We start from the raw sequence: 13496 nt of genomic DNA on the forward strand, positions 1-13496 counted from the left end.
CAGGCCCCAGGAAACTCGGGCGGAGGGGGCGGCGACCGGTCACCCTGTGGCCATTGCGGCCGCGCGGCCGCGGCTCTTGCGGCTACGGCACCCGCCGGGTGGTGGCTCCGCAGTGCCCGCCCCCAGCTCCCCTTCCCCGCCCCTCGCGCCCCCTTCCCCGCCCCCTCCCGGCGCCCGGGCCTCGCTGACCCGGCGCCCCGTCCCTCCGCGCGCGCCGCGGCGGCTGCTCCTCGGCGCGGCGGCGCCTCCCCCACGCGCCGCCCGCGCTGCCGGCAGCGTAGTCCTCCCGCCTCGGCCATTTTCCCTTCCCCCCTCCCCTCCCGGTCCTCATCCCCTCGCCCTCCCCCCTGCGCGGGGACTTTTCCGGAAAGTTTTTATTTTCCGCCTCGAGTCTTGAAGAAAGAAGCTCCCGGCTCGGCAGCAGCAAAACTTTTCGGCTGCGGGGCTCCTCGGCCATCGGCGCTCCTGGTCGAGCGATGAGCGCCCCTCCGGTCCTGCGGCCGCCCAGCCCGCTGCTGCCCGTGGCGGCGGCGGCAGCGGCGGCGGCCGCCGCGCTGGTCCCGGGGTCGGGGCCGGGGCCCGCGCCGTTCCTAGCTCCCCTCGCAGCCCCGGTCGGGGGCATCTCGTTCCATCTGCAGATCGGCCTGAGCCGCGAGCCGGTGCTGCTTCTGCAGGACTCCTCCGGCGACTACAGCCTGGCGCACGTTCGCGAGATGGCTTGCTCCATCGTCGACCAGAAGGTAAGGCGCCGCGCGGCTCCGGGCCGGACGCCTCCCCGTCGCGCAGGGGGCGCTGCCTGCCCTGCCGCCCCTCGCCGCGCCAACTTTCCGGCTGCAGGGGCTCGGCCAGGAACCAGCCTCGCCGGCGCGCTGGAAAGGTCTAGCACCGGCCGAGATCGGACGCTTGCATCCGAGACGCTGCACTCCCTGTTGTCCAGGTCTCTCCTTGCCCCGTCTCCGTATATTCCCAATTTCTCTCCCGTCTGCATCCTCCTCACCCATTCCCATCCCTTTGAGTACATTTCCAGGTATCTTGCCTTTTTCTAGTCACGCCTTTCCCTCTCCTTAAGACTTCCCGGCTCTCCCCTCTCTTCCCGCTGGACCCTGGACCAGCACATTCCTGGCGCCGGAATCCTCCTTCCTGCACCAGAGTTCCCCCGGGGACACGCTCAGCACGATTTCAGCACCACTCCCTTCCCCTTCAGGCCCCTCTCCCAGCTCAGATTGATGCTGTGGAGTTCTTGGAATGATCTGGAGAGGAGGAATTTCTCACCTGTCAAATAAGCTTTTAAGAGAGAATGATTGACTCGGCCAGCTGTGAAAACAACTGACTGGACCACAGCTACCCACCTCCTCCTCGTCTTTTATTCCCAGCCTAGTGTGAACATAGGAACAAATTTGTTTTCGACGGAAAATCTGATATTTGCAGTCTTCTTGATTTTGATCCCCAGGCACTGATAGTGGAGCTTTGAGGTGGGGGCACAGGCATGTAAATGGTAGGGGTACTGTCCAGGAGCACCCGAGGCTGGCTGTGCCCTTAAGTTTGAGGCTGTGGGACTCTGGACAGCGGCCACCAAAGATAGGGTGGAAAAAAGGGCCATTAACCTGGACCAGGCCACCCGGGGAGGAGACCTAGCTCGCCCACCACTGTTTCTAGTGCAGTTCTGAATTTCAGTTTGTTTCTGTGGCCATCCAGAGGGAAGGTGCATGGAAGAGGGTGATAAGAGTATAAAGCAGAGGGGGCCATGGCGCCAGTCTTCTTAGTGTAAACAACCAGGGTGTAGGAGTGGAGACAGAGGTCTCTAAAAGTGCAGAATTTCGATCCTGGAGGACCAAGTAGTACTTGCCGTAATTTAAAGATCACTTGAATTATCACGAGAGCTTTCTTTAAACTATTTGGAACAGAGTTTGCTAAACCTGTGTGTTGTGAATTGTGGTAATGAGCACAGGAATATTAGGAAAAGCCCAGGGAATAGTCACAAACCTAGGAAGTTATAAAAGTTCTGGAGGCTAGACTGAAGTAATGGTGAGTGCCAGGAAGATTTGTTTATTGAATGGAGTGACATTGTATAACACACGTGACTTTTACTTTTTTTCAACATCCACATAAAAGACAAATTTTGTCTAATTCTGCTACAAGTGATATAATTTGCCTTATCATCATCAGTGTTGTGGAGTGTCTGTTGTAGGCAAACAAGAGTGTTCTCCTAGGCACTGAAAGCCTTCCCTTAATGGAGGTTGCAGTCTACAACAATTTCCATTAGGCTGCAAGCCAGTTAGTTAAAGGGCAGAACTGAATAAGCATATAAGCAAATGCAAAATAGTTTCTGAAAAAAAAAAAAAAAACTAATGCAATTGTATAGAATTTTAACTTATCTAAATCTGAAAACAAGTGATGGAGTTACAGGTAACATTCAAATTGGGTCAAATTAATATGGACAGGCTGTTTTTGACCAGCTTTAAAACATATACATCCATACACACTTACATACACAAACACCTTGATCAAGTTTAGAAGAGGGAGAAACATGTGGTTCAAGGGGTTTGCGACTGGAAATTGAATGGAGAGTGAATTCCAGTTATCTCTGTAGCTACCAAGAGGGCAGTTATGTGGAGAAGGTGATGGAGAGTGCAGAGGAGAGAGGCAGCAAGCACCTATGGAACACAGGGAGCCTGAGGGTAGTGGCTAGGATATTTAGAGAAAGTAGAACTATGAAAAGGCCTTGGAATTGAGATGAACTCAAATTACCAGGAGTCTCATAATCTACATAGAGATATCAAAGCAAGGACATCTGAAAGATGAATTTGCTGTGTGGAATATGTTTGAGAATGCCAAAAATGTTATGGCAGAAGGAAAACTGGAGTTCACTCATGAGCTAATAGAGTCGGGAGCCAAAGATCTCGGGGAGAGACCTGGAGAAATACTGAAAAAGGAAAACCATCAGCCCTAGTGACTGATTTATAAGGGAACCCTTTCCTTTTGTATTTAGTCTGCTCATTCTTCTGTCTCTTACAGTTTGAAAAGACTGCTTGGGATAGCCAGAGTAAAGATCTCACACTTTTTTTTTTTTAATTATTTATTTTTTTAAGGTTATGGCAGAGAGAGAGATTTAGAGATGTGGATTTGAGTTGCTTATAAATAGGAAGCTGTAAGTAAGCATTTATTGGATAGTGGGTCTAGATAGGAAAATTTTCATCTGTTTTCCGTCATCTGTCTTGACATCCAGTTGTCACCCTAGGTGGAAACAAGATTAAGAGGGCTGAGTATCCATCACAGGGTAGTAGAGATCTCTTTGCTTTGCAACAGTAGCAGTGGAGGCGGGGGTCAATGTGGAATTAAGGAAGTGGAAGGTGATCCTTTGTCCATTATTTCAGGTTCTCTTGAAGTACTTTCCCATGATACCAACTCTGAGAAGGGATGACAGGAGAGAAAAAGAGAAGAAGGGAAAGAGGGAGGGAAATGGATAATTTAGGGGAGCTGGAAGTTTGAAGTCATTTACAACTTTACCATGTAGAAGGGAGTCATATTGAGCTAACAGCAGAATTCTCCAGATTTCTCGAGTCTTCCGCATTCGTGTGCTTGAGAGTCCTGTACGTACTAATAAAGATCAAGTAGCTTAAATCTTTGGGAGTATTAGCTGACAATTCAGTTTATATCAGCAACATTCAGGGGGCATTATCTGTGGGATGAAAGACTGAAGTGTACAGGACTAAGTACAAGAGGTCTGCGAAACAATCTTTAAATTATTGTTATTATTTAGAATTTAGAGTATAGTTTTTCTTTAACTGTGTAGGTTTGAAAAGTGACAGACATAATGATTATTTTTGAAAAAAATTGATGGTAATTCAACAAAAATATTCTTATTTTAAGATAAATGTACCCTAAGTACACACTGAATTATAAAACTAAAGAATTATTTTTTTAATATTTTAGTTTGGGTGAAAAATCTAATGTTACATTTCTGTATGTAACAATTTATATATAAATATATAATTAATTCCTTCTTTTTTGGAACTATTAGCTTAAGGTTTTATTTATATTATTTATATTCTTTACTTTGTAAGCATGTAGCCTTGAAGGCTGGTTTTATATAATGATATGTATCATGTTAGCTAGTGTACATGGTTATTATTTTCTAGAGGCTAAAAAAATAATTACAATAATTGACTTCTCTTCGAAATATTGTTACTTTCTACTGTCAAAAGAACCTTGAATATATAGACTAAGAAGGCATTGTTTTGAAGCAAGAAACAATATTCTGAAGGAAGAAATACTTAGTTTCATAGCACATCATCTATCTACACACACTTTTAAAACAAGCGATATTAATTTAGGATTGTGGGATGAAATTAATATGACTGTCCATTCATTTATGCCTATTATTTTATTAGAAAGACAACTCATTCTTCCCTTTTGCATTTACTTAAATGGAGTAATAACATCTGTAAAACTCCTGGCAGAGTTTCACTTTGTATAGTCATTTATCTGACCAAAGAAACTAAAGAGTGGACTTTATAAAAGGTATCTCACTAAAATAATAACAAAGGTTAGTGCCATGGTTTGAGAGCAGCTATGCTCTGCTTATAGTTGTTTTGCTTTCTTAATTGTAAATTGTTTCCTTAACACTTGTAGTGTCATTTCAATTTTCATTGTTAATTTTAGCTAATCTACTTCTACACAAATTGAGGAAACTAGAAGTAATTAGTTACTTGACCAGGCCAACATATGTAGAGCAAAATCCTTTTAAGCTAATGGTAGTAATTAGGTTGTAGTTTTATAATTTTATTCAGATTTTGTGTTTTCCATTTTTGTATGTTTATTGATTTCTCATTTAATGACAAAGTATAGAATGTAGAATGTATCAGTTCATTAAGTGATTATTAAAGTAATACAGTGCATATTTTCTTTTTAAGTTTAGTTTATATTAAGATTATATTTTGTTATATATGTAATGCCTATAATAATATACATCTAATATATGCATATATATGTAGTATATTTTCTAAGTGTCTAAGTGTATTTTGAAACATTTTTGAAAGCCTAATTATCCACATATAGGCTGCAAATGCTGAAGTATTGTTTCATATTTTCCATTGTAGGCTGCAAAAGTGGGGCCTCATTACCTGTCTCATAATCCAAAAGAGAAACTCTTCTTTATGTTTTTTTTATTAATACACACAACTAGAAATCTTTTCTAATAGGTGTATATTATTTGACAGTTTTCACAAGGAAATATCTTTTGAGAAAGCCTACAGACTTTGGGCTAGGAAGAATGGGATGATTGGCTGTTTTGACAAATAAGCGAATTGCTTTGGGCCTTCAGATCCAGGATGAAGATAAATTTGAAAGAATTTTCTGTGACAACTGTAGTGCATGTGTATGAGAGAGTGAAAGTTGAGAGTAGGGATTGGAGCTGGAGAATTATTAATAAAAGTTTGAAAATTTCTCCCCTTCTTGATGACTGTGTTCACCATACTCTTGTCAGAACCATTAAGGGAGATTTAAAACTTTGTTTTGCCAATTATTATTACTCTTTTTTTGGTGGGATGATTTTATGTAGGTCTTCACTATTTACACATAAATGACTTTTAATGACCTCACTAGGCAATACAAACAAATTTGTAGGACTGAGTATATGATTGTGACTTATCTAAGATTTCTTTGAAGATTAAAGATAATATGTGTCAAGGATTAAATATACAGCCTGGTACATAGTTTACTGATACAGACTAGCATACTGTAAACATGTACAAAAGAAATGTATACTCTTTCATCTCATTCTTATCTCAATATACAATTAAAATTCTATTAAAAAGCATACAATTATAAGGTCAAGGTAACATCTTTCCCTGCCCTCTATAATAGGGCAGATCTTAGGAGTAGTTGCATTTTGATGCTGCCTCTCAAATTTCAACCTCTCAAAAATTCCTCAATCAAGGACTAATTTGATTATTGTTAAATGAAAAACACATGTTGATAAAATAAAGCATGTCTTTATTGCATTTTATTGTTTTTGACAAGAAGTTGATTTCTTTTTTCAATTGCAAGTATACTTCCAACGATATTTTATTTGATAAAAAAGAAAAATAAAATAGGTAATAGTACAACATTTGAGAACATAATGACTTTCAAATCTAGTCCTCAAGACTGAAATCCAAAGTTTCTTTGCAAATCAACCCTTGATATGAAGAAGAAGGCACTTGGAATTGACTTTGGAGATCACATTTTACTGTCATGCTAGTATATAGAGCCTGTTTGCCACTGTTACATCTGATGCATAGCTGATGTAACATAGTTGGTTGTGTGCATGCAGAAGTGTTAAGCTGGGGTGAGAAGTAATTTTACTGGGAAACAATTGCAGTAGCAGTTTGGTTAAGCCAATCACAAGTTTTTTCCCCTATCTTTTTACTGACTACTGCTTATTGCTCATGGAAGTCCTTATACTCCATTCAGCAATAATCAGTAATTATTCACCTTTTTTTTTGTCTTTTTTTTTTAGGGACCCACCTACGGCATATGGAGGTTGCCAAGCTAGGGGTTGAATCAGAGCTACAGCTGTTGGCCTATACCACAGCCACAGCGACGCAGGATCCAAGCTCTGTTTGTGACTTAAACCACAGCTCACGTAAATGCCGCATCCCCAACCCACTGAGCAAGGCCAGGGATCAAACTCATGTCCTCATGAATACTAGTCGGGTTTGTTAATCACTGAGCCGTGATGGGAACTCCTCATCTATCTTTTAAAGTAGAAAAATGGAATGGATAATTACATGAAACCTCTGTGAGAGTGTGTATTTGTGTTTATTAGACTGGAATCATTGAATAAACTTCTAAAGCTGTAGCAAGAAACTAATATAACGATCAAGTTAGCAAGGCTGGATTTGGATTGGATTGGAAGTGAGTAAAATGAGTTTCACTGGAGTTGATCATAGCATAAGAGTTCTTTGTTTAATTTTTATATTTGTTTGCTTTGTTTCTGTCTGTTGAGGATAGCTAATGTTTTTGACCTCTGACCTCTGATAGTCATCTTGATTCACCTGAAACATCTAAGCCCAAATGTGAAAATAGAGGTTAAAATATAGGGCGTTTTTAAAGATAGTGCTTACCTTTTTATTTCTCCAGTATTTTTCTGGAGAGGTTTTGAAAAGGAGACTTCAGTTTCTCAAATATTTCCTTGAGGTTGGAATATGTCAGAACGACACAAAACAAGGAAAAAAAATCGATTTTCTCTTTCTTGTGATGGAATTTAGATACAGAGAAAATACTTATTTTCCTCACAGTATTAAAAATTCCTTTCCATCTACAAGAATATGTGAAATTTCCCCCAGGAATTCCTCTGATATTGTCAACTAAATATTTTTGTACCATTAAAAACCGATAATGACAGCACCACTTGAAGTTTTTTGGCAGCAGAGAAACCCACATTGTGCTATTTCTTATTTTGTCTTTCTAGTCTCACAGAAAACAGATAGTGAAATAAATAAATCCTTTAATTACATGGCCACTATGGCCATTATGGAATATCATACAGTTTATATTATTATAAAGGTAATAATTGGTGTAAAAGCAGCACATATTGAGACACAGTGATGCCCATCCAAATTTATAATTTCCTATATGGAAGTTTATTCCAAAGTTGCAAAAAGGCTTTATTTGGTTAAAGTTAGTCAGTTGATACAGCAGCTAAGCAGTGTTGGCAAATATGAAAATTAGGTTTTTAAATATGCAATCATCCTTCCCAGAGTGCTGGGAGATCATGGCCAGCCTTCAGGGAAGGACATACTTTAGGGCTCCAGGGCATCTGGCATTGGCAGTAGGAGGAATTTGGAGTCACCTAAGGTGATTGCTTTGCCAGAGAAAACAGACTATTAGGGTGGTGCAGGAGAATATTTCTCAGTTTACAGAAAGTTGAGGTCTGCTGTCTGTGCTGAACCATTTATATAGTTTTTGTACTCAGTGTCTTTGAAAGGTTTGCTCTGTATCCCAGATATGAAAATCTGCAACAAAGAACATGTGTTATCTATAGAGTTGTAATTATTTAGAAATTGGTTAGTCCAGTTAGACCCTCAGAAGAATAATACTAGAGGCCAAGGCCCCTAGGCTACTTGACCTGGGACAAGCAACTGTGGCTTTTACCATTGTCAAAAGCAGGAAAGAGTTATAGGGAATCCTGGACAAGATGGGTGGCCGTTAAGCTTTAGTGATGGCTTTGAGTCCATAGTGGTTGAGTAAACTTGAGCAGGCTACTGTAGCCAAGGCCTGTGGGGTTTTGAGATAATGGCACCTGAAAAAAGAAAAGGAGAGTGACAGCAAAGCTCTGACATCTTGTGGATTAGGTTTGCAGGAGTGGTCCCACTAGGTAAAGCATGAATAGCATTTGGGAGAGGTGTGGAAATGGCTTTTTACAAGCAGAGTTAGTTCTTTTGGGAAGTTTTCTGAGTGTCACAGATGAGAAGTTCAAAGAACAATTCCACCAGGACTTGACTGTGATAATTTCAGAAATTGCTTGTCCTGGGAGCATTGGGTCCTGGTCTGTAGGGTTCTCAGGCCTCGTGGTAGCAGTGGCCTGCAAAGGGGAGCCTCCAGGAGCAGCACCTTCCTGGCATTTACTCTGTGTGCCTCTCTATATCTTGGCTTCTTTTCACTTGATGTGTCTGTTTTTCCCAGTATTTCTTTGGATAGTAATTTTCTCTCCTTTTTAAGGATGAAGGAACTAAGTAAGGGTCAGAGAGATTAAATCATTTACCTCAGATGATGTAACTGCTAAATAAAAAAGCAAAACTGCCCAATTCTTTGTTCCCTTCGCTTTAGGTAATCCTAAGAGCAGGAGGGCTGGGATGGCAAAAGGTCTGTATACAGAGTTTGGAATTTTCAACTTGAGGAGGAGGCGTGTTAAACTCCATTATGTTGAATGAAATTTACTCAAAAATACATCAGCTTTGACAGTGTGATAATATTTATGTTAGATTAAATTATTCCTTAATCTGGAAGACTTCCCTTATGTGGGATTCACATCCTAGTTAGTGGTCAGCTGGAATTCTAACCACTTTGGAGGCCACCACTACATGGCTTCTCTTATCAGTGACAAGATACCCACACCAGGTATTGATAATTAACATATAGAGGGCATTAAAATGGAATCTCATTGGGGATACTAGGGCTATTAGAGATATATCATTGCCTAAAGTATTTTAGTGACATGTATCACCCTTTAGGAGTCATAGGAACTGTAATATAATCTATTCGTTAATATTTTTTAAAATTTTTATTTATTTACTTATTTTTAATTTTTTTTTTTTTGCTTTTCAAGGCTGCAGTTGAGGCATATGGAAGTTCTCAGGCTAGGGTTCAACAGCTGTTGGCCCACAACGCAGTCATAGCAACATGGAATCCAAGCCGAGTCTGTGACCTGCACTGCAGCTCATGGCAATGCCAGATCCTTAACCCACTGAGCAAAGCCAGGGATCAAACCCATATCCTCATGGATACTAGTTGGGTTTGTTACCACTGAGCCATGACGAGAACACCCTAGTATATATATATATATATATATATATATGTGTGTGTGTGTGTGTGTGTGTGTGTGTGTATAAAATAAATATATGTAGCAGGATCTGGTTTGGTATCACTTTCATTATACTCTGGTAAGAAGATATGAGTATAGCCATCTTTAAATTTCCAGACAGAACTGTTATCCAAAAAAGATGATTACCTGTGTGGGTCACAACACTTCATTGCAATGAGATATGGACATAGAGATATTTTGGATGAAGTGATTATGGTAAGATGATTTATTAATCAGAGTGGCTCAAAACTAATGGATGTAAAGAATCTTAGCTGCCTAGGAAAATCAATGAATCATTTCTTCTTGAATGGTACATTGATTCCCAGCAGATCCTGAGAATATAATTAAGAGCCATGAGGAAAGTGCCTGTCAGTGGTTGCTTTTTATTTAAGAAGTATTTGGATTGTCCATATGCATATGCCAGGGGATTATACTTGCAAATATATTTCCTCTTTATATAAATTTGATGTTTTTGTTTGTTTGTTTGTTTTGGTTTATGTTTGATCAGTTGTGAATGAGCCCTCACCCTAAAGTAAACTTACTCTCACTTGTGCATACTCAATTACAGGCCACATGGAATTTTTCTTTTTACTTTAGTAGTGCTAACCCATCCAAACTGTGAATTGCCTTGCAATCCTTTGCATTGCCAGTGTACAGGGCTAAGGCCAGCACTTCCCTTGTGGACTAATTGTACTTTCTTTAGGCTTTACAGAAGTGTAGTTGTATATACAGGTAAATATGATTTGGTTTAAAGTAGAACCATACCTCAATTATGTCCTAAGGGTTACTGCCTGAATGACTATTGGGAAGCATATAATAAAGTGGTTATTTAGCCCTGATGGACTAGAAGGGCTGAAAATATTGACTCTCTTTGATGTATTTGGAACTTGGAAGTTTTAGTACAATGAACAGGTTACATAGAGAATTCTCTTTTGACATGCCTCACTGGTTATCTCTTGGCTGACAGACAGCCGTTGAAGCAAGTCTAGCTGAACTTGACATCTCAGTTTATTCGATGTCTTCTAGTTGAGTAGGGTGCCTTGTAAGCCTTACCTTGAGATAAGCTAACCTGAACTAGGAGGACGTGGCATCCGTTGTTGTTGGAGGTGTAGTGAGGTGGGTCAGTCATGCCTAGATCTTCTCTACCAGTGATCAGTGCTGAGAAAAAATTCAGTAGCTTTAGAGTAGCCTCTAGACAAGAAGACTCTCTGCCTTTACTTTTGACACATGCTAATTTCATCTACTAATGTACAGTGAGTGTCACCTGGGGTGTAGATCTTTAGAGTATTTAAATAAATCCAATAATAGCTTGCGTAGATTTGCAGTGAATGAATGACTAGATCTTGCAAGATCTTCACTTCCATTCAATTCTTTGAAAAGAATAGAGAGCAGAAGTGAACATAAGTGAGAATGGAGTAGTTGAGTGGGTAAGTAGAGTAACCAGCTGCACACTCACCCAGGACAGTCCCAGTCATATTTTTTATCCTGGGATTCTTTTAAATTGTAGGTTTACTGATAAAAACTGTGGAGTCTTAAGTTAAAAAAACTCCTACAAACAAAAACCTTACTTTGGACATTTTATTGCCTTTTGGCCAAAAATCCTTGTATATTTTAAGATGAAGCCAAAACTTACACTCAGAATTTATTTTTTAGAAAGTCATAAGATTGTATATATTAATCATGTCACTTTGAATAGCTTTTCTAAATGGATTCTTAAGCTAAAAACAAAACAAAAACCTTACTTTGGTTAGAACATTATCCCCTTTGACCAAAAATTTCTGTATAACTTAGAGATGAAAAGACAACCAACATTTAGAGTTGATTTTATGATCCAGTTAATTAGATTTGACTTTGAAGATAGTATCTAAAGTAATTTGAGGTCTGTTTTATTCAACCAATCAGTGTAAATCAAGATGTTATGAGGAGTTTCTTGGCACAGCAAGTTAAGGATATGGTGTTGTCACTGCATTGGCTTGGATTAGTCCTGTGGCGTGGGCTCAATCCCTGGCCCTGGAATGTCCACATGCCATGGGTGAGTCCAAAAAAAGGATGATATGATACTTATGTGCATGTTTTTTTTTTTTCAAATAGCAAATACTTTTACTTATTCTGATAGTTCATACGACCATTATTAATTCAAAAAGTAAACAGAAAGGCCTGCCTTAAAGTTCCAGCACCTTTATAACCATCACAAGGGCAGAATACACTGACTTACATGCAGAGAGATAACATTATTATAGGTTTAAGTTGACTTTATTGTATTCTCTGTTCTGTAGAAAATATGATGTGGTTAGCAGAAAAAGAGGGAAATTGCAGACAAATGTCTTTGATTTCTTAGAAAACTTGTCTTATATTTAAAAAACAAGTAGGCAAATTAAAGAGGATACATTTTTGGAAATTGTACTGTCCCACAATAACAATGTGTAAGTTGTAGCTCATATTTTCTTTTTTTCTTGTCTTTTTGTCTTTTCTAGGGCCGTATCCGCGCCATATGGAGGTTCCCAGGTTAGGGGTCTTATCACAGCTGTAGCCACTAGCATATGCCAGAGCTATAGCAACACAGGATCCAAGCCGAGTCTTCGACCTACACCACAGCTCAAGGCAACGCTGAATCCTTAACCCACTGAGCAAGACCAGGGATCGAACCCACAAACTTGTGGTTCCTAGTGGGATTCGTTAACCACTGAGCCATGATGGGAACTCCTGTAGCTCATATTTTCTTAAGATGATCACAGACATAGCCAGGAAAAAGCAAGTATATGTTATAGCTAATCTACTTTGCTTGGTTTCTGTTGATGAATATGCTGTTGAAGTAATATTAAGAATTTTAGGTTCAGAAATTGTAATGTTGAAAAGTAATGCAGGTCAGTGAGGTCTAAAGCCATTTGAAAAGGAACTCGATTTTGTATAACCATTTCTGTTTAGAATTTTCCCTTCGTGGAATGTTATAATTTTACACTTTAAATTGTTTTTCTTTTATTTTGACAGTTATAAGATTACCACATATGTTAGGCTGAATAGTGACTCTCAAAGATGTTCACATCTTAATCCCCGGAAACTGCAAATGATATGAAAAAGGCAAAAGTGATTTTCCCCTAGATGCTCCAGAAGGAACCACACCTTCACTTTAACTCAGTGAACTGATTTTGGACTTCTCATCTCCAGAACTGTTACACGATATGTTTTTATTTTATTAAAGCTGCTAAGTGTGTGGTAGTGTATTACAGAAATAACAGGAAACTAACATGCCACATGTGCTGGAGAAAAGGTAACAAACTCAGATAAATCCCACAATGGATCATACCATGCAGAATTAAATAGTTATCATTTTAGTGACTATCTTATGAGATTTTTAAAGTGAATTTGCTCATCATAACTCACATACTTTTTTCCTCTTTTCATTTGTTACTGCATTCTGTCAAATTTTGAATATAAAATGTTTACTTTTGGTAATTTTTGTGTGAAGAAAGGCTTTTCAGATATTTACTTTGGTTTTAGAATTTAATATTCAAGTTATTAAAGTTACAGATTCAGATGTTAGCTCAATCTTTCTACTGCCACTTTATAAATATTTTAATTTTTCTAAAGTCTAGTAGATTTTAACAATCCCATTTAAGAATTAATATCTTTGGAGTTCCCGTCGTGGTGCAGCAGAAACGAATCTGACTAGGAACCATGAGGTTGTGGGTTTGATCCCTGGCCTTGCTCAGTGGGTTAAGGATCTGGCATTGCCGTGAGCTGTGGTGTAGGTCACAGATGCGGCTCAGATCTGGCATTGTTCTGGCGTAGGCCAGCAGCTACAGGTCTGATTAGACCCCTAGCCTGGGAACCTCCATATGCTGCGGGTACAGCCCTAAAAAGACAAAAGACAAAAAGAAAAAAAAAACTGAAGAATTAGTATTCCTTGCAAATCCAATTATTTTGTTACTTT

General features: G+C 39.6%; 1 protein-coding gene across 1 annotated transcript in view; it reads left to right on the top strand.

Annotated features, from left to right (window-relative positions):
- Nucleotides 1-232: 232 nt before the first annotated feature.
- Nucleotides 233-13496, top strand: part of PRKD1 (protein kinase D1) — a 326828-nt gene continuing 313564 nt past the window's right edge. The window contains 1 exon segment of the mRNA XM_047794955.1: nt 233-740. Within this exon segment, the coding sequence (XP_047650911.1) occupies nt 477-740 (264 nt within the window). The 5' untranslated portion in view covers nt 233-476.

Source organism: Phacochoerus africanus, chromosome 9 (assembly GCF_016906955.1).
Source record: "Phacochoerus africanus isolate WHEZ1 chromosome 9, ROS_Pafr_v1, whole genome shotgun sequence".
NCBI lineage: Eukaryota > Metazoa > Chordata > Mammalia > Artiodactyla > Suidae > Phacochoerus > Phacochoerus africanus.